Below are 21133 nucleotides of genomic sequence, written 5' to 3' on the forward strand. Positions count from 1 at the left end.
TTACCATCTCTAAACCATACATGATAGCAGGTTACTACCATCTTGTAAACCTTCTCTTTCACTCTTGCTGCTATCCTTCTGTCATAAAACATCCCTGATCATCATCTCCACCCAAATCTGATCTTAAAATTGCAATCATAATCCAAAATATACTTTTATTATTCTATCTATCTATCTATCTATCTATCTATCTATCTATCTATCTATCTATCTATCTATCTATCTATCTATCTATCTATGTGTTACAATTATGGCCTTGTGGGTTTTGTCATTAAGTGTAATCTCTAATCATTACACTTGAACTGTGTGTTAAACCATATTCCTCCAGCATGGTGTTGCTAAACAGTCAATATTAGTCATTTAAATCAAATGTGACGGCTGTACATGTATTTGACAGACATTTTATTTATCAAAATATAAAGTATATTGTGCAACAATGTAAAAAACTAAGAAGGATGTTAATATTTCCAACACAGTCAAAATCATTTTAAAATCAAATTCAAAGGATTGGCATTTACCCCACGACCACAGATTGGATAAGTGGAATAGAGTGGATGGATGGCATTTACAGAGCATGTGTGTGAGTAAATAGCTACAAATTCAGACTCAATTTCCAGTGACTTCATATAGGTCATAGATATGATCAAATTAGATCCAGTGTTGCCTAAAGACGCTTTATGTGAAAAAAAAAAATCAGTTTAAAGCTGCATTTAACAACACAGTTTTATAATTGTACACATAACTTTTATTTTTATTGAGTTTCCTGAGATACTTTATAATACCATAAAGTGTTTTAGCAGGTGATGTCAGTATAATTTGTCACTCTATGCACTTTAATTAGGGTTAATGTGCAGATTCGAAATAAATCACAAACTACTGCACATCCTGCAAATGTTTCGACTCTTAAAAATACTGCTGTTGGTGTTGTCATAGTCAGGCTCAACGCAGGGCAAAATGTGGGATGCAGAGCGAGTCGATTTTAACTGAAATAGAAAAAGTAGCCTAAAAACAAACATTAAACATGATATGATGAAACAAACTAATGCAAAAAGCTGAAAATTGTGACAGAGAGAGACATAAAATCAACTTCAGCAGACAAATCTTTCCAGTGACACAAATGCTCTGCAGGCATCTCAAGAAAAAGGCTGTCCAGAGGTTTCTCATCTTAAACAATCGTATATTGAACGAACAAACAAACAATGTGCCAGATGAGGTGTGGAGATATAGCCAATGTTAAAGTACTTCCAAAGGAGAGGGCATGAAGTGTTTCTCATAGCCGGATGTGAACTGTTCTTCCTCTGATGAACTACAGAAATCCCCTGTCTCCTCATAGAAATCATCCATTTTGTTGTACACCTCTCTTCCACCCTCCCTCTGATCATCTTGGCTCTCCATCTCTGAGCACTCATCTCCCGCCACTGGCCCTATTAATCCCTCAGAGTTCTTGGGCTGTGTCTCACTGACGGGAATGCAGATAAAGTCCAAGGACTCATTAAACTACAGAGAGAGAGAGAGAGAGAAAAAAGGATTTGAATAAATAAGAGCGTCTTTAGTTGCAAAGTGTATATAAGACTGGCAGAATTGTGACATCATAGTGGAATAAAAAAACAAAAACTCAACATGATATGGTCATATACCAATGCAAAAGCTGCAAATCATGACAGAGTTGGAGACTACAGGCCATTACAAACCAAGCATACGAAATTCTGAATTTTTGTGATCTGAACTTGTCGTCTAATGTATACAAACACCAAAAGTGATGCATTTTGGGAGAAAATCTGCCCTCAAAAAGCACACAGTGAAAAAAATGAAGTCGACATCAAGCAATGATGAGCTGGTCCGGATGTTTCTAAACTAGAAAAGCAAGAAACTGAGATCCTGGTTCCATCCAATTCTCACGAGAAGGGAGCAGCAGAGAGAATTTCATGGTTTAATCCAGGACTTGAAGCTGTATCACAGCTGCTTTTGTACATATTCCAGGATGTCAGCGGGTCAGTTTGAGCTCTTGCTGGCAGAGTTGGGAGCACATCCGAGGACGCAAAGAAATAATTTCAGTGAGCTGACTGACCTGGAGCAGCGCCTAGCTGTATGTCTGAGGTAAAATAGTATTACTTTACTATTTGTATATTTTCCCTTTTTAAATAAAGTCAATAAATAGCAACAAAGAAAGAAAAAAATGAGAATAATGTCCCTGATCAGGTGTGAGGCTTTAATAAAACTTACTTCTAAAGGAGAGGGCATGAAGTGTTGCTCGTAACCAGATGTGAACTGTTCTTCCTCTGACGAGCTGCCACTCGTTTCCTCATCGGAATCAACCATTTTGCTGTAGGGCTCTTTTCCATATCTGCGGTCCAACCTTCCACTCTCCTCTGGGACAGCATCCTCCCTCTGATCATCTTGTGAAAACTTGTCTCCCGTCAGTGGTCCTGTTAATCCATCAGGGTCTAAATTTGGGGACTTTATTTTTACAACTTCCAGCACAGAGATCATGGGCTGTGGCTCACAGACGGGAATGCATATCCACCCCAAAGGATCATTAAACTACAGAGAGACAGAAAAAACAAAAAAACCATTTCTTGATTATCATTGAGCCGAGTTTATATATCAGCGACCTGTATGCATTAACTGGTATTGGTCTTGATTTAGCTTATTTTTTTGTCATTAGTATCCTTGGGATTGTTTTGGAGCCAGACCAGGACACCATGAGCTCCTCTGTATAGCAAATTATGCTCCAAACTGGGTCATGCAACAGGCCAATGATTCTAAGCAGAGCAGCAAATCTGCAACCGAATGGCTAAAAAAGGAAAGACTCAGCATGTTGCAGTGGCTAAACCTGATTGAAATGCTTTGGTGGGAACTTAAGAGATCTGCGTGTAAAAAAAAATCCCACAAACCTCAACCAACTGAAGCAACGTTGTAAAGAAGTGTGGGTCAAAATTCCCCCACAACACTGTGAGATACTGATAGTCATACAGGAAACACTTTAAGTTGTTGCTAAACGTGGCTCTACAAGCTGCTGAATGAAGATGTCTACTTAGTTTTCCACAGGATTGCATACAGTCCTATGACAACTTTCTTTTTCACATCACAGAATGACTGCTGTTGTTTCTGTAATACAGATCTATAAAGAGCCATTTTCTTAATTACTTACAATATCAAAAAGTGTTTTTAAAGGACTTTTGAAACAATTCTTAAAGTTGTTTTTTACCTAACTTAAGGCTTTTACTATAACAAATTCAGTAAAAAAAAAATTAAGACTTTTAGGAGTCTATAGAAACCTCACAATTACGTTTCATTCAGTCTAACCTGATGCTTCATCTGTTTAAAGATGTGACTGTTGCGGGGATCAGGCACTTTCTCACTGACGCACGAAGATATCAGTGGACATGCTTTGATTGGTCCTGGACAGACGCTGCCAGAGACAAAACAGTAAACAGCAAATATGTTAGACTGGGAGATCACCTCATAAAAAGGTATAAGTAACTACGTTCATAAAGACAAAACTGGAGAGAGTCTGAATTTAACATGTTTTGTGTCCTTGTTGTTGGCATACAGTGATTTTTTTGACTATATTTCTCATGATATTCAACATTTATTCAGAATAGAAAAGTATTTGTTAACAGTACGTAACACAATTGTGATGTGCTTCAAGTATGGATAGAAAAAATGTGAGAGATAAGTTTAAGATGATCGTCTCACCTGAGTGAAATGCAACCAATACACACACAAAGGAGCACAACTGCAGACAGAACTGGTATCAATAACCCTGAAAAAAGAGGGAGAAGTGATCATTGTTAGAGAAATAATAAATAGTTCATATCTTATAACACTGCACAATCCATTACACCCCAAGTTAGTTAGATCCAGCAAGAAAAATAAAGAAAAACCAACAACAATTTAAAACATAACGTCATACCAATATCTTGCTGGTGGTTTAATTTGAATGTTTCAGTGGCATTCACTTCATGTCCAAAATCAGTAATGGCTCTCATCCACACCTCATAGTTGCCGGGACTGAGATCACGGAGCGTGAAGGTCTGATGATCATTGGACGCATTTACATTGAACACTGAAAGAGAGAAAATGTCTGGAGTGAGGTTACGTGTGTAATCAAAGTTATTGAGTCTTTATGTATCAAATATGTCAGAGCAGGAAATCACTAATCGGGTGTTAATCATTAATAATGCATGTATGTCAGACAGATCAAATTAGTAGGATTATACTACTATATAGTAGTATATAGTCATCACCTATGATGAAATGACTAAAGCACAAAGACATTAGGCTACTATTGTTACAAAAATAAAGAAAAACACTGAAAGTAAACTAAGAACTCTAAACTATAATCAAAAACTGAAAATGCTAATTATTAGACCAGAGTTTATATTCCAAAAACCACAAAATCAAAGGTCCAACACTACAGACCATGGCACATTCCTGTCATGCGTTCATGCTGCAGGTGTCAATAAAGTTGGGCTTGTGACAGTTCTTACAACTATGGCAGAAAAGAAGTGAGGTAGCGGTAAGTTGCCTTTGTTTGCTTGAAAAGGTGGGCTGGGACACAGTTCATCTGGACTTGAGCACAGTGCAAATCTAGTAGCATTCCTATCTGCACCGCACACCCGCCCCCATAAAAATCACTGGGTTCAGTAGTAGTATGTGAGAGAGCAGAGTGTCACCTCTCACTCAGTTCAGCCACAAAATGCACAGAATCATGAACTCCTTGGGTTCTGCAAAAGCTTTATGTAAGAGTAAAAAAGTATTTGTGACGCTAAAGGAAATGTAAGTGAATTAGCCCAGACAGTTAAGCGCAATGTGAGCGCAAGCCTGCAGGGGAGAGGGGATGGAGGGAAGTCCTTCTCGAGTATGGTACGTGTCAATTGAACCTATCGTTCACACCGTAAGACAATGTACAGTCAGAAGCACAATCCAAGTGGCTGGGATACAGTGGAGGCACATCTGGGCCACGTAAGTATTAGTCCACACGCCCCAATGGGACACACCTCTGAAAGTGGCACAACAGGGCTAAGGTCTTGTGGGACTCCCAGAGAGCAACAGCTGTTGGCCAACCAACCAGACACTGTGGTGGTTGATCATCAGGGGACTGCAGCTGTGATAGATGAGGTGATCCCAGCTGACAGCAATGCTAGAAAAAAGAAAAGGAGCACAAGACGACCGCTATGTAGGAATAGGCGTGGAAGTCCAGAGTGGACCCAGTGGTTGATGGGACCGTTAGGGGGTGTAATCTGAGAGAGTGGCCTTAGCAGATTCGGGGAATGTCCTGGGAAGAGTTAAGATACTGTGCGGAGCCCTCAAAATCCCAGACCTCTGGTACAAGACCTGAGCTTAAGGCAGAAATAATACATCGGAAACACATTTAAAACACAAAGCGTATATTATGCTATATAGGATTAATTCTGAGATGTTTGATAAATACAACCCAGAAAAATCTTTATCCTGTTTTCTGTCTTTTTTCCCTTCATATGTAATGTGCTTTATATTTTAAGCATGCATGTTATCTACTTTACTAACTATGAACAGTTAGCTTTGTAAAAATCAGCCAGAAATAACTGAACTGTAACATAGTTTGCTGCTATGTACCTTTTTGCGTATCCAACCATTTGTATCCAATTTCGTAGCACCAGATCCGGGCAGTCTGCTCGGAGAGAGGAATGGGCTTCCAGTGAAGAGTCACCTCAGTCTCAAGGAGAGTTTCCACCTTAAATGACGGCACTGCTAACAGAACTGATTACGATAAAAGAAAAAATTATTATGATGACAGAAAAGAGGCTACAATGGCCTGAAACCATCAAAGGAACAAAGCAGAGAGCGCCACCTTTCTGATGAGAAAATCCAATCTCTGAGGAGAGATGGAGGACTTCATTGCTGTTCAATACCTTGAACACCGACACTTGGTATGCTTTGTACTCCTGAAACTGACCTGTAGGTGGAGACATACAACACACAACAGGGACGTTCAAGAATTCACTCAAGTTCAAAATGCAATCAATAGTTATCATAACAACAACAACTCTTTTAATTAATGAGGTTTGACACATTACAGACCTTTAAAAAATGCTGTGTTCTGGCTTTTGTTCACTCTTATCCAGTCAAACTCTCGGCCAGGTGGAGATCCTGCCTGTTTATATTGCACCACGTATTCTTTTAGCTCGGAGACGTCAGACGGTGGGCCCCAGGACACTGTGAGGTTCTCTTTATTCATCTCGAGGCCAACTTTTACAGCATTTTCTTCTTTACCTTAGCAAGAGACCAGTGCTTAAGGTTAAATGTATCCACTATCGGAGATGGTTAGATGCCACTAGGGGCTTCAAAGCTTCCTGTAGTTTTTATGAAAGTCTGCACAGTCTCTTACCTGTTGTTGATATAGTCAGAAACGACTGATCTGTGGCACCTTGAGAACTGTAGGCAAATATGCTGACTGATGACACATCCTTCAGAGTGGCGTTGAGGAACCATTTCGTGGTACCGTTGCTGCACAACTGCTCCACAATTTCGTGCACGTACTGCCTGTTTGGCTCGGCCGTGGACATCTGCAATTCAGACCCGTTGCTGTAGAAAATTGTGAGGTTATATCCATGAATGAACCCACGCGCCTGAGAATCAGAGAGACTCTGGAGGGAATGGAGAAAAGGCGAGGAGAGTGAGGGATGAGTTGGCTCATGGTGAGACAGAGTGAGCGAGTTAGTTCTCAGCCTACCTTCCAAGTCAGAAAACAGTCAGAGCTTATAGGGGAAATACCGCAGTCCCTCCATAAATCCACTTCTCCAACAGGGTCTGCGTGGCATTGCAAGAAGGAAACAAAGCCAGGGAGATAAGGCGACCTCAGAACATTTTCCTTCTAGCTGCACAAAAGACATGCCACTAAAACATCTAAGAGAACAATTACAGTTTAAGGTAAAACTCCCCAATGAACACGTTTTACCTAACCTGCAAGAAAGACATGTTGTTGTGATAAGCTACAGTAATCAGCTACAATTCAAGTGGCTTCCCAATTCTGATGTAATATGTGAAAGACTGTTAAAGAGATTTTTTTTGACAAAAAAACAAAAAACCCAGAGAAACATGAACTTTTTTGAATTGTTCTTAAATGCTAAACTTGGGAAAGTGATGCAATCCTCGTGACATTTCTTAGGTTCCACTAAAGGTGCCATAAAAATCTAAGTTATTATTATTATTATTATCATTATTATTACTCCAAATGAGGACTCTCACCTGACTCTGCACTCCTAACGCTATGGATCTTACTCCAGTCGCTCATTAATCTTCCACCACAGGCACAACGAACTTGGAATTCATAAACCGTAAAAGGGTCCGGTTCCTCCACTGCGTAGCTGCCATGTGTTTCATTCTCAAACTGCGCAAGAGGAAAAAAGACAAGCTTGAGCATAATTTCACTGGATGACACTTTTGTCTCTCAAACTATACAGTTTAACTTGCCTAATAAGCTTTTTTTAAGGACTTTATTTCATGTATTAATTTGTTAATGGGGAAGAAAACCCCTAAACGAACTACACCTTTGGCCAGTCTGTTTCTCCCTTAGTCCGATATCGAATGTCACAGGATTGAGAAGACTCTATGCAGGAAGTGCTCCACATAAACTCCAATGGTTCCTGTTCGGCTGTAATGTCTTTAGGTGGGAGTGGCTTGGCTAGCGGTGAAAAAAAAACAAGTTTCATCTTCATATTACTTAAATGAAAATCAATCATTTGAAGATAAACATCAAAACATCAGCATTTTTCCGCTGCGGTATTAGGAACTGATTATTATTACTGTTGTTTGTGGTGGCGTTTGTATTCGTGGGACTGACTCACTGATTTCTTCGACGTTAAAGACAACCGGCCGAGATTTGTTGGAGCCATTCTGGTTAACGGCCTCGACCCAAACACGAAGTTTTTCTCCACCGGAGAAGTCCTTTCGAGGAATGCGACCGTCTAAACTGGTCCCACCTTTCACATGGCCGTTGCTGAAAGAAAAGACCAGACAAGCCACGACGCCGGGCGAAGTGCAAGACAAATTCAGAGAGGGGCATTTCTTATTGTTTACAGCTATAAAAAAATGTTTTTTATTTACTGGTTATTAGTTGGCTTCCAGTGCAGGGTGTAGTTAGTGGGGATCTTAGGGTCTGACTTTGGATCCCAGGTGCACTGTATGTCCACATGGCAGTTTGTCTCGTCACATGGTCTAAAGCACTTAAGATTAGAGGGAGGAGCTGGCGGATCTGAAAAAACACAAAGGACAAACACAAGTCACCGTTACCGATCTGGGTTTTGTTTGTAGTTTTTCTTCCTGTTTTATTTTCAGACCCACTTTCAATATGTTTTATGTTTCACGTGAGTTCATATCTCCTTTTTTGTTTCACCCGCTTCCCTTTGTGTGTTTAGGATGCTTTTGTTATTGCCCATGAGAGATAGGCAGGAGGATATCCCTCCTTTGAGCTCCAAAGAGGAGAAGTCCAAACAGGGCAAACCTCTCACTGTTCTCTTCCTCCCATTAATGCTTCCTCACTCCTACTGTTTCCTCTGTCTTTCCTCTTCCTTTTCCTCATTCCTTCCTTTTCCATATTCCTTTTCCTCATGTTTCTCTCTTGCTCAATAAAAATAGTTCTTAGTTTGTACACCCTGAATTCCTTTCTCTTCCTCTCGTGTTCCATCGAGCCAAGATGCAAGTAAAGGTGATGAGAAAAAGGCATGCTCACTCATATACAATCATTTTACAGTGAAATCAAGCCCACACACCTACAGATATATGATTTAGAAAGTGTCTCTGTAATAAACTAAATACATGGTTTTTCTGACAGCTGTCTAGTTTGCATTAGATTATGATTTGAAGTTCCGCTTTCCATTAAAGACAGCTGCTGCATTATTAGCCTACGCCCATCCGCTGAACCATGATTCCACACCCTCCCAAATCTGTCAACACAAAGTAGGGGGGACGTGGGCAGACGATCTTTCAAGGCACAGGTGTAGAGTTCATGGGGCACTCAGGGAACACATCGCCCCAATGAAAGAAGCAGAGGGATTACTCCTATAAACCTCAGACAAAGGCAGGTCTGTTTTCCAACAGTGGGTCTTTTTTTATTAAAAAAACAATATCAGGTATGAGTTTGTACAGTTTATACATGAAATCTTTTAGTGAATGTCTATGTTGTGCACACACAGCCCATGGAGGAGCCAGAAAGTAAAATGAAGAGAAGGTTCGGTGTCAGTACTTTATTTTTTTAAAAATTCACGCTGCTTTCAGCGACTTTCTCGCCACAGCACATAGTTCCTAATGTTTTGGGTTGGCAGAGTCCTCACACACCAAATGGATCTGTGTCTTCGGCTGGACTTGAACTGTTAACCTTTTGCTTGCCAAGCAAACGTGTTAACCACTACACTAAAGATGCTAAAAGTAGTAGTCCCAGCAGACAGGCCCGAGTAGTCCCACACTGGGCAGGTCTGGGTGAACTGCGGGAAGGTGTAGGAAGGGTAAAGCCACACTTATTCCACATGAACCCGTGAGGGGGTGGGTGGGGGGCTTATACCAACAAGGCAGGGAGAACATTACATTACATTTCAGATTAATTTAGCTGACTGCCAACTGTGGGCTGCCAAACAGGGGTCATGTTTACAAGGATTATGATCCACTTTTTAACCCCAGGTTTAGAATTATTGTTGCTAGCTGGCTAACTCAGCGGTCCCCAACCTTTTTTGCGCCACGGACCGGTTTATGCCCGACAATATTTTCACGGACCGGCAATAAGGTGTCGCGGATAAATACAACAAAATAAAACTAGTGCCGGTACCAAAACAAAAAGATTTATTCATAACACACGTGAAAAGACCCAGAGTTAACGATAAAAACGATAACAAAATAACGCTGAAAACCGATAAAAACCCTGAAAACCATACATTTCACACCTGAGCCTCAACTCTCACGGCCCGGTACCAAACGACTCACGGACCGGTACCGGTCCGAGGCCCGGGGGTTGGGGACCGCTGGGCTAACTGATAAGGAAATGTTGCATTATTTTTATTGAGACTCTGTAACAGGTGGTTTCTAAAAGTAACTACAGGCTTTGTGAAAACTTCTGAATGTAGAGAAAGTCTTGAACATGAGGTGAATATGAGCTGAAAAACATATTTCTAACATTAAATAACATAATTATTCACTGACAGGAAGGGGTGATCTAAGCATTTTATACTCTGATTTTCTGCGGATCTGAACTAAACACTAAAGACGATAGAAAATAAAATACATTTGTATCCATGTTGAACCCTCAGGGATAATACTAGATCAGCGGTCCCCAACCTTTTTTGTGCCATGGACCAGTTTATGTCTGACAATATTTTCACGGACCGGCCTTTAAGGTGTTGCAGATAAATACAACAAAATAAAACCAGCACCGGTACCAAAAAAAAAGAAGATTTATTCGTAACACACAGGAAAAGACCCAGGGAAACCGAGTTAACAGTAAAAACGATGAAAAAAATAACGCTAAAAACCAATAAAAACTCTGGAAACCATAAATTTCACACCCGAGCCTCTCACGGCCCGGTACCAAACGACTCATGGACCGTGGCCCGAGGGTCTGGAACCGCTGTACTAGATGACAAAGGTCTAGGAGTCTGCTTCAATTATATTCTAGTATGAACTCAGAGGCCACTTAATTAGTTAAACTGTTACATGCTTCTCGTTAACACAAACATCACATCACATATAAAATGACCTTCTGAAGTTCAAACTGAGCATTAGCATGAAGGAGAAATGTTATTGCAGTGACTTTTAATGTGGCTGTTGGTGCCAGATGGGCTGGTATGGCTGTTTGTTAAACTGCCATGCCTGTCATCTAAGAACAGGAAACTGAGGTCAAAATTCACACAGGCTTACCAGAATTGGGTAATAGAGGAGTTTCTGCTTCCACATTCAGATGGCAGGGTCAGAATATGGCATTTAAAGAAAAAACAAAAGCATGGATCCATGCAGGGTTGTATCAACAGTTCAGGTTGCTGGTAGTATAATAATGTGGGGAAAATTTTCTTGGCAGTCTTTGAGCCAGTCTACCTGAGTATTGTTACTGTCCATCCCTTTATGACTACAGTGTACCCAGAGTCAGATGGTTGCTTCCAGCACAATAAAACACCACATCACAAACCTCAGATCGGTTTCCTGAACATGACAATGAGTTCACTGCACTCAAATGACCTCCACAGTCACCAGATCTGAATCTGGATGTGCGACAGACAAATCTGCAGCCATTGTGTCAATATGGACAAAATGTGTGAGGAATGTTTCTGGCAACTTGTTGAATCTTTGCGAGAAGAATAAAGGCAGACTTTGGTCCAACCCAGTACTAGCAAGGTGTGCTTAATGAAGTGGCGGGTGAGGTCCACTTAGTGCCTGATTTGTGTGTTTTCCATTACTTTAACTAGGTATTTTTAACATCAAGTGATGTAGAAAAGTATCAAACGTGTGCAAAAATACGAACAAAGTGCAGGAAATTCGGCCAATGATGCACAAAATCTTTCCCAGATGTGTTCCACAACTTGTCCTTTCAATGCTGCTCAACCAAAAACCTACCCTCATGCAACACAGCAGCACGCTGAATATAAAACTCCCAGCTCACATGGTGCAGGAAGACAGAGGAGAGATGAAGTACAGAATGAAAAACTGCAACAAGTTCCCACCTCGCTGTCCATCTAATCAGCCTGCACTCATCCACTTCAAGATCCCACATTACTTAAACCACACACTGTTCCTGCCATGTACTCTCCCTTCTCCAAAATCCAGCCTTAGCTCCCTTCTCTAGTCAGTTTCTGGCAGTCCTGTCAAACCTGGCTCTCTTGCTACACCAGTCCCCTTCACTGCTGCTAAAACCCAAACACACTAACAGCATGAGTATTTGTAGAGTAACGGCAGACACTGTTTAATGTGGTTCTGTGTCTTGCTAGTGGGAGCTAGTTTAGCTTTTTATAAGAGTTTTACTGTTAAAAAGCTCCAGATGTGTTTTAAATCAGCTCCTTTGTCTCATTTCCTAGGAAAAAAGAACTAACGAAACAAAACACAAAAAAAGGAAAGAGACAAAACATCTGCAGTAAAACTATATTTGGTAGTATCCCCACGAATCACAGTAAAGCAAACTGACCCTGTGTGACAGACTGCCAGGCTACAATGACTCACAAACTCAGGCACATGTAATGAGTGAAGAAATGAGAGTGAACACGACTGATTTACCGTCAGTTTCAACCATATTCTCCACATTTATTAACATTTAATAAGACTGTATAAGATAAGGCTTTTAGCAAAGGTGACTGTAATTGTTATAAAATGATACAGGAAGTGAGAGATGATGAAGAAAAGGGGGAGAAAGCAATAGATCTAACACTGTTCTCAACCACAAGAAAAAAAAATGTGCGCGCATCCGTCTATCTGTGCGCACACACACGCATACCTTTGATTTTACTCATCGCAAGATTGCCACCTTTACACGTTTCTTGTAAGCCTCTACACTTTTAGCAGTAACCCGTTCAATATATGCAGACAACTGCAGAAAAGCAGATTGCAGAACAGGAAATGAGCAGTTTGGGTCCAAAACAAGTGTAGTCTAGTCAGTTATGACCACTTCTCTTTAAAAACAGCACAAACAATGAGGAAAGACTGTTAGGTGTGATAGATGGGCCACCAAATAAATAAATAGTTAAAGGGATTTGACCCGCATTTGTTATCAAAACTGTGTGCTGGGCTTCAGGAAAACATGATGCACATAAAGCTCCCAGCTAACATTTTCTGTTATTGTACAGGTCAGTTCTTTACTAAGAACTAAAATACTCATTCATTTATGGATAGTAGGTTCATGTGCCTAGTTAAAAAGTGGAAAATAATGTGAAAATTGAGCTTTAACATACTTGGTCTGGTCTTAGATTAGTCTGCATTCCCTTGTACTGTGCAAAAGTCTTGAGCTACCCTCTTTTCTTTGTATGTTGCATCCGAGGAGCCAGACTGTCTTGTAATCTTTTAAAGTGGTCTAGTTCCCTTGGAACATGTTTCTTTCTTTGGTTGTTTGTTCCTTTTTTCACTCAGGAATGTCCACACACTGTTTTTAGGTCCACTTAACACTGACCTAAGAATCATTCAAGCATGAAAAGGGATCAAAGTCAAAGGATGAACCAGTGTTGTGCCTACATAAAACACACACCAGAGCAAAAACCCATTTTTTATTGTATTTAGCCACTTTTTTACTAGCAGCCTGTCTAATGAACAGATCATTTGCTCGTATTTCTTTAGTTAAATATAAGAAAAATATCAAATATAACACAGTTTGATAGGCATAAAATAGGATTTTTGTAAGGTGATTCCCAAAAAGCTTTTAGCTGAAAACATGGCATATTTTGGCATAGTGTGTCCTAAAACAAATTTGAGGAAACTAGAACAAGTGTCAGGCCTAAAATGCTGTCTACAGCAGATGGACACTATTGGAAACTCACGTCCTTAAAAACAGGAAAAAATGTAACAAAGGCCTGACACAGGACCTGAGAGATGCATCTGACCCTTCCGCTGATTCAGCTACTGTTCACTGAAGCATTATCAGAAATGGTTTCAGTGGAAGAATGGCTGAAAATTCTCAATAAGGGTGAAACGGGGAGGAAAGGCTGAGGAATGCCAAATTAAACAAGAACTGGACTGAAAATCAGTAGGAATGATGGGGTGATGACTCTAATTTTAAAATGTATAGAGGAGGTCAGGACAGAGGTACAGCAGTGAGTGTCTACAGTCATCAGTAAAACATGGTGGAGGCTCTGTCATGGTTTGGGACTGTATTTCAGACAGTGGTGTTGGGGATCTTGTCAAAGTTGATGAAATTATGAACACAGAAAAGTACAATAAATCCACCATACAGTACTGTATATCTGGAAAACGTCTGATTGGATTTATCAGCATGACAATGATCCCAAACACACATTAATATAAATATATTACTTTCATGCATGTTTACATGTTTCAACAAATTGCTGTATCCACCTGAGTTTAATACTTTTTTTAACCAAAGCATTACTAAACAAAGAAAGCAGCATTATATATTTTTAAAGGCTTTACAATTGTTTAACAATTTAGCTAAATAAAACAAATCATAATAATAGCAAGGGAGTTTTTTTTCCCAAAAGCATTAGAGAACAGGAAAAACAAATCATTTAGGGGTTATGATAAAGCAAAACCTCTCAAAGTACAGAATTAATCAAATAATCAGTAAACATGACTCTAAAGAAAACAGCACTGCAGATAGCATGGCATTTAAGTGGGTTAGTGTAATGGGGTGTTAAAGTGTTGTGGTTATTACGGTTGTTAAAGTTGTGGGGTACACAGCGACAACACTTCCTTTTGAATGCAGCTGCAAGTACTTTTTATGAGTATTTGTGCACAAGCGCTTTTGAACAGGCCTACCTGCTGCAGCAGCAGAGACACTGGTCACCAAGATGGACAGAAGCCACCTTGTTATAGGTGTGGCCATCACATTTAGACAAGGGCATCTAGTGCCTGCGGAAAGCCCAAATTCATCAAGAACACTCACATACAAAATAACAACAACAATAATAATAATCAGTCACAAGCCATAGTCAAACACTCTGTTGGTCTTACAGAAAGAGTTCACGCAGTGACCTGTAGCTGCAACATGTGGTGCAACTACATCCGTATCAAAGATACAACATCTGGCATAAATAGCCCAACTGCAGACAGACTGACAGTTTCAGACTTCCTCTTGGGTGCAGTGGAGCGTAAAGTCATTTGGTGATTAACGAAAATAGGCGTATTGCCAGATAGGAGGCAGCAGCTTTGTGATAACGGTAAACAGTACAGAATTACCAGACACTCGGAATTTTATTCAGTCTCAAATTCTATCAAACGTTAATTATGATTTTTTTTTAAATTTATTTCTAAGTAAATATTAAGTGTTATTAGGGTACAAATGATTTACCTCCGTGTGAGACACGCTGAGATGTGAGCCGCCCATGCTCTGCAGGAACACGCAGCTTTAGTTTTAACTGAGAAACTTGCTGTGAAGTTCAGTAATTTCTCCTCTCCGCAGTTACCGAGTCGCTCCACCCAGTTGCTGGAATTGCCAGTGACGTCAGCTCACGCACGCGTGCGCGCTCGCAGATAAGCTAGTCGTGTCAGTTCTTCCTACACACTAACCCGCTGCAGGTCCCGAAACGTGTCTGTCGTAGCTACACCGCCACCCGTCCCCACTGTATTTTTATTTTTTGTTTTTTAATTACGCAAACGCTTTTCATAATTTCAAAAAAAGAAAAAGAGATATCACGTGACAAAAAGTGGCGTAATATAAGTAGGTTACTGAACTTTGAGGTAGTTTTGTTTTGAATTTCTGCCGCTTCCGAGTTCAAACGTGAGCATGTGTATGAAAGTGTCTAATTAAAATGACAGCTACTAACCTGAGTGTATAAAGCATTTTGGGCTTATATAAACTTTTGAACACACCATAATTCCCTCTGTTTTAAAGTCCATTACCTGTTTAAGAAACACGCTTGTCTGCTTGTTTCCTTTTTAAAAGAATATCCTGAAGGTTGTTTGCAACCTTTAAAAATTATAGGAAAGTTCTCTAAACGTATTCATGTGAAATCTATGTGTCATAAAGGTCATCTGCATTTAAAATATATACACTAGCCATTTTATTACAAATCTGTGGATGGTAAGTGTGTTTGTGATACAGCAGTAGAACAGTATTATCCGTTTGCTAAAGCTAAACTGTAAGCTAAGATAACAGACCAGCTGAAAAAATATGCGGCACATAAAACACAAACCACAGCAACATGGAAATGTCTTTGTTCTTAAGCCTTTGAACCTCATAATTTTTCAACAAGCATCAGAGGCTCTTCGTGCATGCGTTTCCAGAAGGTAGGATGTTTACATGACATGAGATATTGTTCTTTTTTGTGACCCCTTGTGAACTTGTTGACCTAGATATAAAGCATCAGTGATCAAATCTAAAAAAACAAAGCTAACTAAACTAAATCTAATACTGAAACTAATAAATAGTAAACTGAAACTAAACAGACATTAAAACCTAAACTGAAAACAGTAAATCAACTGTGGAAACTGACTCTGCAAATATACAGTCATTTCTCCCAAGAAAAAGTTGTTTTTATGCTGCAGTGACTTAATTATTGTACATTTAATGTTTTTCCCCCTTCCACCAATTAAAGCATGTTTTTAAGGAAGTGGGAATGCTTCAAAAGCAAAGTAGGCCACAGCAGCTTATTTCATGGGAAGCAAAGCTGCTGCGTAAGCATTGGCGACTGAAGTAAAAATACATATCTACCGGTCACTTTATATTTGTTATAACACAGATTGTAATGAATTTTCCATTCATTTATCCCTCCGTGTCATGTGACGAGTGTGTTTGTTGGTTTTTAATGAACTTGTTCTCAAATGATTTTAGCAAAGCATTTTATTCCCTTGAGCTCTCATCAGTTGCAGCAGAGAAAGTTACTGGTAATGTAAAAAGAAAACAAGCGAAGACCTCATAAAACGAACGTATCTCTTTATACATCATACTGGCCACATAAACATTCACTTGATACTGAAAATCAAAGACATTAAACAGACTTTACTGAACAGACACACGCAGGATATAAAATTCACAAAAAAGTGAATAAAGAAGAGTGTGTGTGCATATTTGTGTCTGTTTGTTTATTAAGGTGTACAACATGCCTGGCAGCCGGCGCGCTCAGATTGCATATATCGACCCTCAGCACAGAGAGCTGATCTCGCTCTTGCTGCAACCCCACTTGCAGCAGGCGTTGGAGAGGCCCACGACCACATCGCGGCCTTTGCGGTCAGCTTTGCGAAGCGCCTCCAGTATCTCTTCGGTGATGAATGAACGGGTAGAGCGGCTGAAAACTCCCTCCTGGTTGTCTCTGGATGCGGAGCTTGGATCCGTGTTTCTTTGAAGGAGACTCTCCACCGCAAAATTGTGATTCAAGCTCTCTGAGAGTTCATCCTGAGGGGAAGTGAAGGGGTCCTCTGAAGCATCTGTGGGAGTAAAAATAATAAAGTATGAAGGAATGGGCATCCAAGCTAAATATGTGCATTATTTGCATTTCATTATTGCTGGAGACGACATGATGGAAGGAGCGAGGGTAGGATGCCACTGGATCGTTGCCAAGTGTGCCTGGTGGGTTAGATGCTTAAATGTACATTTGGTGGTTTATAGACATAGCTCAGAATAGTAAGCGCACATCATTATAGTAAATGAAATATCATATCACATTTTCAGGCTTTCAGGGCTGAGAGCAATTACATTTTAAACTGTAGTCATTTACTGAACAGTTCATACATTTTTTTGTAAGTAATAACATAATTCAGTGGATACGCTCAAATTCAATCTTAAACAACTATAGATATATATATATAGATAGATAGATACATACATACATACTTAGATAGATAGATAGATAGATAGATAGATAGATAGATAGATAGATAGATAGATGTGAAATGCAAAAGTCACAAAAATGATAGTTAATAAGGTAAAAAACAGACAACAACAACAACTACAATAATATTACCACTAATTATAATAAAAAGCTAAAAATTAAGTAGGAGTCACTCGGTTTTTGTAATCTGATCATATGTAATCCATTGCTAGCTAACCAGCCATTCTAACCAGCCAGCCAGTTATTCTACACTTAAAATTACAGGTAATTTCCTTGCATCATTTCTCTGGATACCTCCACATGATTACAAATGAGCAGAAAAAGACACAGACACAAAGTCCGTTGTTTACAATTCATTCACATGGATATAAGGATTTAATAGTGAGAAATGGGCAATGAACAGATCTTACATTATTAATAAGTGTGTTATTCACCAGTTTAAATTATTTACATAGTCATGCACCTCTCTGCTCAGCTGAACACTCAAAGCGCTTTCTACTACAAGTGTCATTCACTCATTCATATAGAGCTTTTATCTATGCCTGAGTGATTTTTGACATTCACACACTCCAACAGATGCATCAGGGCAACGTGAGTTTCAGCATCTTGCCCAACAATACTTGACACTGGAGGAATCAGGAATCAATCCACCGACCTTCAAACTGGTAGAAAATCTGCTCTATCACCTGAGCCACAGCCACCTCGATTCACAAATAGAAATTTTAAAAGTGGTTGCAAAAGGTAAAATTAAAGTGAAATATCACCGGGCTTACCTAAACTCCCGAGTGACCGTTTCCATCGTGAACCCCCGCAGGTGAAGATGACCGCCCGGATGAACTCACGGCCACAGAGCTTCACCCCATATGTTGGGTCATCCATGGGCTGAACACCAGCCACAAGCAGACACACAGCCAGCACCACAGCTTTCCACATAGTCGCAAGCCAAGAAGTGGGAGGAGAATATTTGGTTTAACTCGCTCTTTGCATAAGCAATGACTTTTCAGATGACCCAGGCGCGCTTTATAAAGGTGCTTGAACCCCTGAAAAGGAGGAGATGCATACTGCGCATGTAGGCCTCCTCTGAGAGAAGAACAGATCTGAACAGGAGATACAGTGGGAGACCTTTATGGAGACAAAAAGAAGACCAAAGGTGGCATAGTTAATGAGTTTGTTAGAGGCATCTATAATCTAATAGTTTAGGCAAATGTTTGTCCCTCTATTTAATAAAAATTACTAGACCTGAAAACCCGTAATGTTTACAGATTACTGACAATGACAAACACAATTAGACTGTTATAACAAGATTACTTGATTGCTGTTTGGTATACTAATTATAACCATTTTTATACACATATTGTATATCATATGTGAACAAAGGTTTACACAAATACATGTATACATCTCCTTTAGCACTTAAAAAAATACATAGTGTTATTAATCAGTGTATAGCACATATTTATGTAGTTTTCTGAGGCTGAATAACTTTTACATTTTAAAATAATATTCAAACAAATCAAATTTAATTCATATAAAACTGTATTATTGGAAAAACAATGCAAACACACTGTAAAAATATGGTCCCTAAAGAATTAACACGTTAGTTCTGCCAATGCATGTGGCCTTTAATTGTCTTGATGACATTTAACAATATTACAGACATACATTCAGGTTTTTGTGATCCTAGTTCATTACATCACCTTCGACACAGTTAACCTACATAAAAATTCTTTATGTAGAACTTACCTTTTCTTCAGGAAATTACTCATCCTGTTAGCTCTTTGCCAAAAGGTGAAGTGAAGAACAGAGGCTGGACCAGTGACATTTCCAAAGTCTGATAACACAGAAGTCTTATTATGAGTCAGAGACAAATAAAACACATTCTTATCTGTATATCCGCATAGTCAAAGGTCGCTCATTTAGGAAATTACAAAAGGGGTGCTGAATTTGTAATTAATGTGATGATACAAAGCTAACAAAATGGCATTTTGGGAAGGTATCCACCCTGACACTTGTTAAAACACTATCACGCTGGGGCAACCTGTGGAGGTCAAGGGAGCAATATCAAAATGCTACAGACCACAGTAAATAAACCAGTGGTGTGTGGGGAAAAAAAGTATAAATTCTGTTGTATGATGAGAACATTAAATAAAATTTAGGGCAAGAAAGTTGCCTTTGGCTCACTATTATGCAGTCATATGCCACATGCACATATATAATAACCTGTAATGTGTTGTGATGACAGGTAAGAATGCAAAATTCACTGTTTATTTTTTAATTCTGTTTTTCAAAACTTTTTAATTTGTCTTTATATAGCCTTGTGTTTCCTTGTATTCATTTATTTGTAAAACACGTTGTAGTGCCTTGTTATGGACTGATATGTACATTATTGTAAAATGAGAGTAAAGAAAAGGAAGAAAAATATTAAAATAAAACAACACATCAGTAGCCCATTCTTCAATGAATGTAGCCAGATGGATCAATTTAAATGACAGTCCATATAGGCTGTGCATTGATTTTATTTCAATTTAAAAACAAACTAAAAACAATTCTATTACTTTCACTGGGATTTTACTGGGAGCCTCCACCTCTGGGATTTTCCACAAATGGGCGTGGAAGGCTTTGTAGTAAAATTTCCCTGGCGCTGTCACTTTAAGACAATTTGGCAGCTCTCAGCCAATCACAACAGCAAAGGAGGAGGGAAGGGAGCGGGTGGGTAGCAACAGTTGCCCTGGTGAGGACGAAGCGCCATAGCCACGGTAGCCCTGGCGACAAGAACCCAGCAACGAGAATCAACAACAACAACAACTGAAACCGCCATAAAAATAAAAGAAGATATTTTGCCAGTGGGAAATACACACGTGGAACCAGAGGTGAAGCTCTTAACATGATCTGTAGCATTTTATGTCCTCTAACGCTTCAGCTGAATTGTGCTATTGCTTTTTCCCCCTTGTTGTTTCAGTAGCCATAACAGGCAACTGCCTCCCAGTGTTAGCTGGGGGTTAGCCTGCAAGCTAGCCGTCATTCTGATAACCGGTCGGGCTTTCTAGTGTGCGATAGTTTGTGCCTGCTTGCTGCTCATCCGTGTGACTCTGAATTTCGCCTGCCATGACGACGCAGCCATAGATGCATACCCAAGCAGGCCGTTGTTATGGCGATGTCAAATGCAAAAGGTACAAAATGGCGGTTGTTGTAGAGACCAGTTAGCTTCCTGATCCTGCTATCTCGCTACACAGCTAGCATCAGTGGCTGTCACGACAGGCTCGTGCTTGCCGCCGCTCGCAGCCAACGTCTGTTTGACTATAAACGGACACTCGTCTTGTTAACGGTGAATTATGTGCAGTCAGTGGTGGGTTTGCACTTTATGTTTTTCTCCGTTAGCTGACTAGACACACATAGGGTGCATAAAGCTAACGACAGCCCCCACCCCTTCCAAAATAGAAGGGAGGCCAATTTGGGATAGTAAAATTAATAGAGCGACGTGTTTTGTGTTAGTTTTGAGCAGTTAAATAAATTGAAGGCTGACTAAAATGCCGTTCTGTCTTTTAACGGAAAGTTTGGAAAGCTGTGGCAGGTGGCGGACATTTAATACGTAAGGGGCGTGGCGAAGGAGGGCGTTCTGCAGGTGCTTTCTAGGTTACAGTTCACTTTCACCTCTTTGTTCACTGATGCAGACTCCTAAGTGC

The 21133-nt window shown here is 39.8% G+C and overlaps 2 protein-coding genes across 3 annotated transcripts; both read right to left on the reverse strand.

Moving 5' to 3' along the window:
* Positions 1 to 385: 385 nt before the first annotated feature.
* Positions 386 to 15128, reverse strand: il12rb2l (interleukin 12 receptor, beta 2a, like). The gene is made up of 16 exons (XM_003452851.5): positions 14972 to 15128; positions 14440 to 14532; positions 8092 to 8239; positions 7833 to 7984; positions 7536 to 7669; positions 7234 to 7375; positions 6719 to 6795; positions 6374 to 6632; positions 6067 to 6258; positions 5837 to 5941; positions 5602 to 5745; positions 3917 to 4069; positions 3700 to 3766; positions 3307 to 3412; positions 2224 to 2541; positions 386 to 1497 (listed from the first exon to the last, which is right to left on the reverse strand). The coding sequence occupies exons 2-16, from the start codon at positions 14504 to 14506 to the stop codon at positions 1234 to 1236; spliced, it is 2328 nt and encodes a 775-aa protein (XP_003452899.1). The 5' UTR covers positions 14507 to 14532; positions 14972 to 15128; the 3' UTR covers positions 386 to 1233.
* A 1316-nt stretch (positions 15129 to 16444) lies between these two features.
* Positions 16445 to 20775, reverse strand: rln3a (relaxin 3a). 2 transcript variants are annotated; one of them, XM_003452814.5, is made up of 4 exons: positions 20582 to 20775; positions 19194 to 19281; positions 18224 to 18572; positions 16445 to 17046 (listed from the first exon to the last, which is right to left on the reverse strand). In XM_003452814.5, the coding sequence occupies exons 3-4, from the start codon at positions 18381 to 18383 to the stop codon at positions 16763 to 16765; spliced, it is 444 nt and encodes a 147-aa protein (XP_003452862.1). In that variant the 5' UTR covers positions 18384 to 18572; positions 19194 to 19281; positions 20582 to 20775; the 3' UTR covers positions 16445 to 16762. The 2 variants fall into 2 exon arrangements, with proteins under 2 accessions (XP_003452862.1, XP_025762736.1); XM_025906951.1 differs by having other exon boundaries at positions 20309 to 20614.
* Between the last annotated feature and the right edge of the window lie 358 nt (positions 20776 to 21133).

This window comes from Oreochromis niloticus, linkage group LG4 (genome assembly GCF_001858045.2).
Source record: "Oreochromis niloticus isolate F11D_XX linkage group LG4, O_niloticus_UMD_NMBU, whole genome shotgun sequence".
NCBI classification, from domain to species: domain Eukaryota; kingdom Metazoa; phylum Chordata; class Actinopteri; order Cichliformes; family Cichlidae; genus Oreochromis; species Oreochromis niloticus.

Excerpts from the sequence above, each read along its gene's own strand:
- il12rb2l (XM_003452851.5), bottom strand. The coding sequence starts at position 14,506 with ATGGCCACACCTATAACAAGGTGGCTTCTGTCCATCTTGGTGACCAGT. Across the intron at positions 8,240-14,439 it reads TGTCTCTGCTGCTGCAGCAG|ATCCGCCAGCTCCTCCCTCT; the intron begins GTAGGCCTGTTC and ends GTGTTTTTTCAG. Across the intron at positions 7,376-7,535 it reads GAGAAACAGACTGGCCAAAG|TTTGAGAATGAAACACATGG; the intron begins GTGTAGTTCGTT and ends CCTCTTGCGCAG.
- rln3a (XM_003452814.5), bottom strand. The coding sequence starts at position 18,383 with ATGTGGAAAGCTGTGGTGCTGGCTGTGTGTCTGCTTGTGGCTGGTGTT. Across the intron at positions 17,047-18,223 it reads ACGGTCACTCGGGAGTTTAG|ATGCTTCAGAGGACCCCTTC; the intron begins GTAAGCCCGGTG and ends TTACTCCCACAG.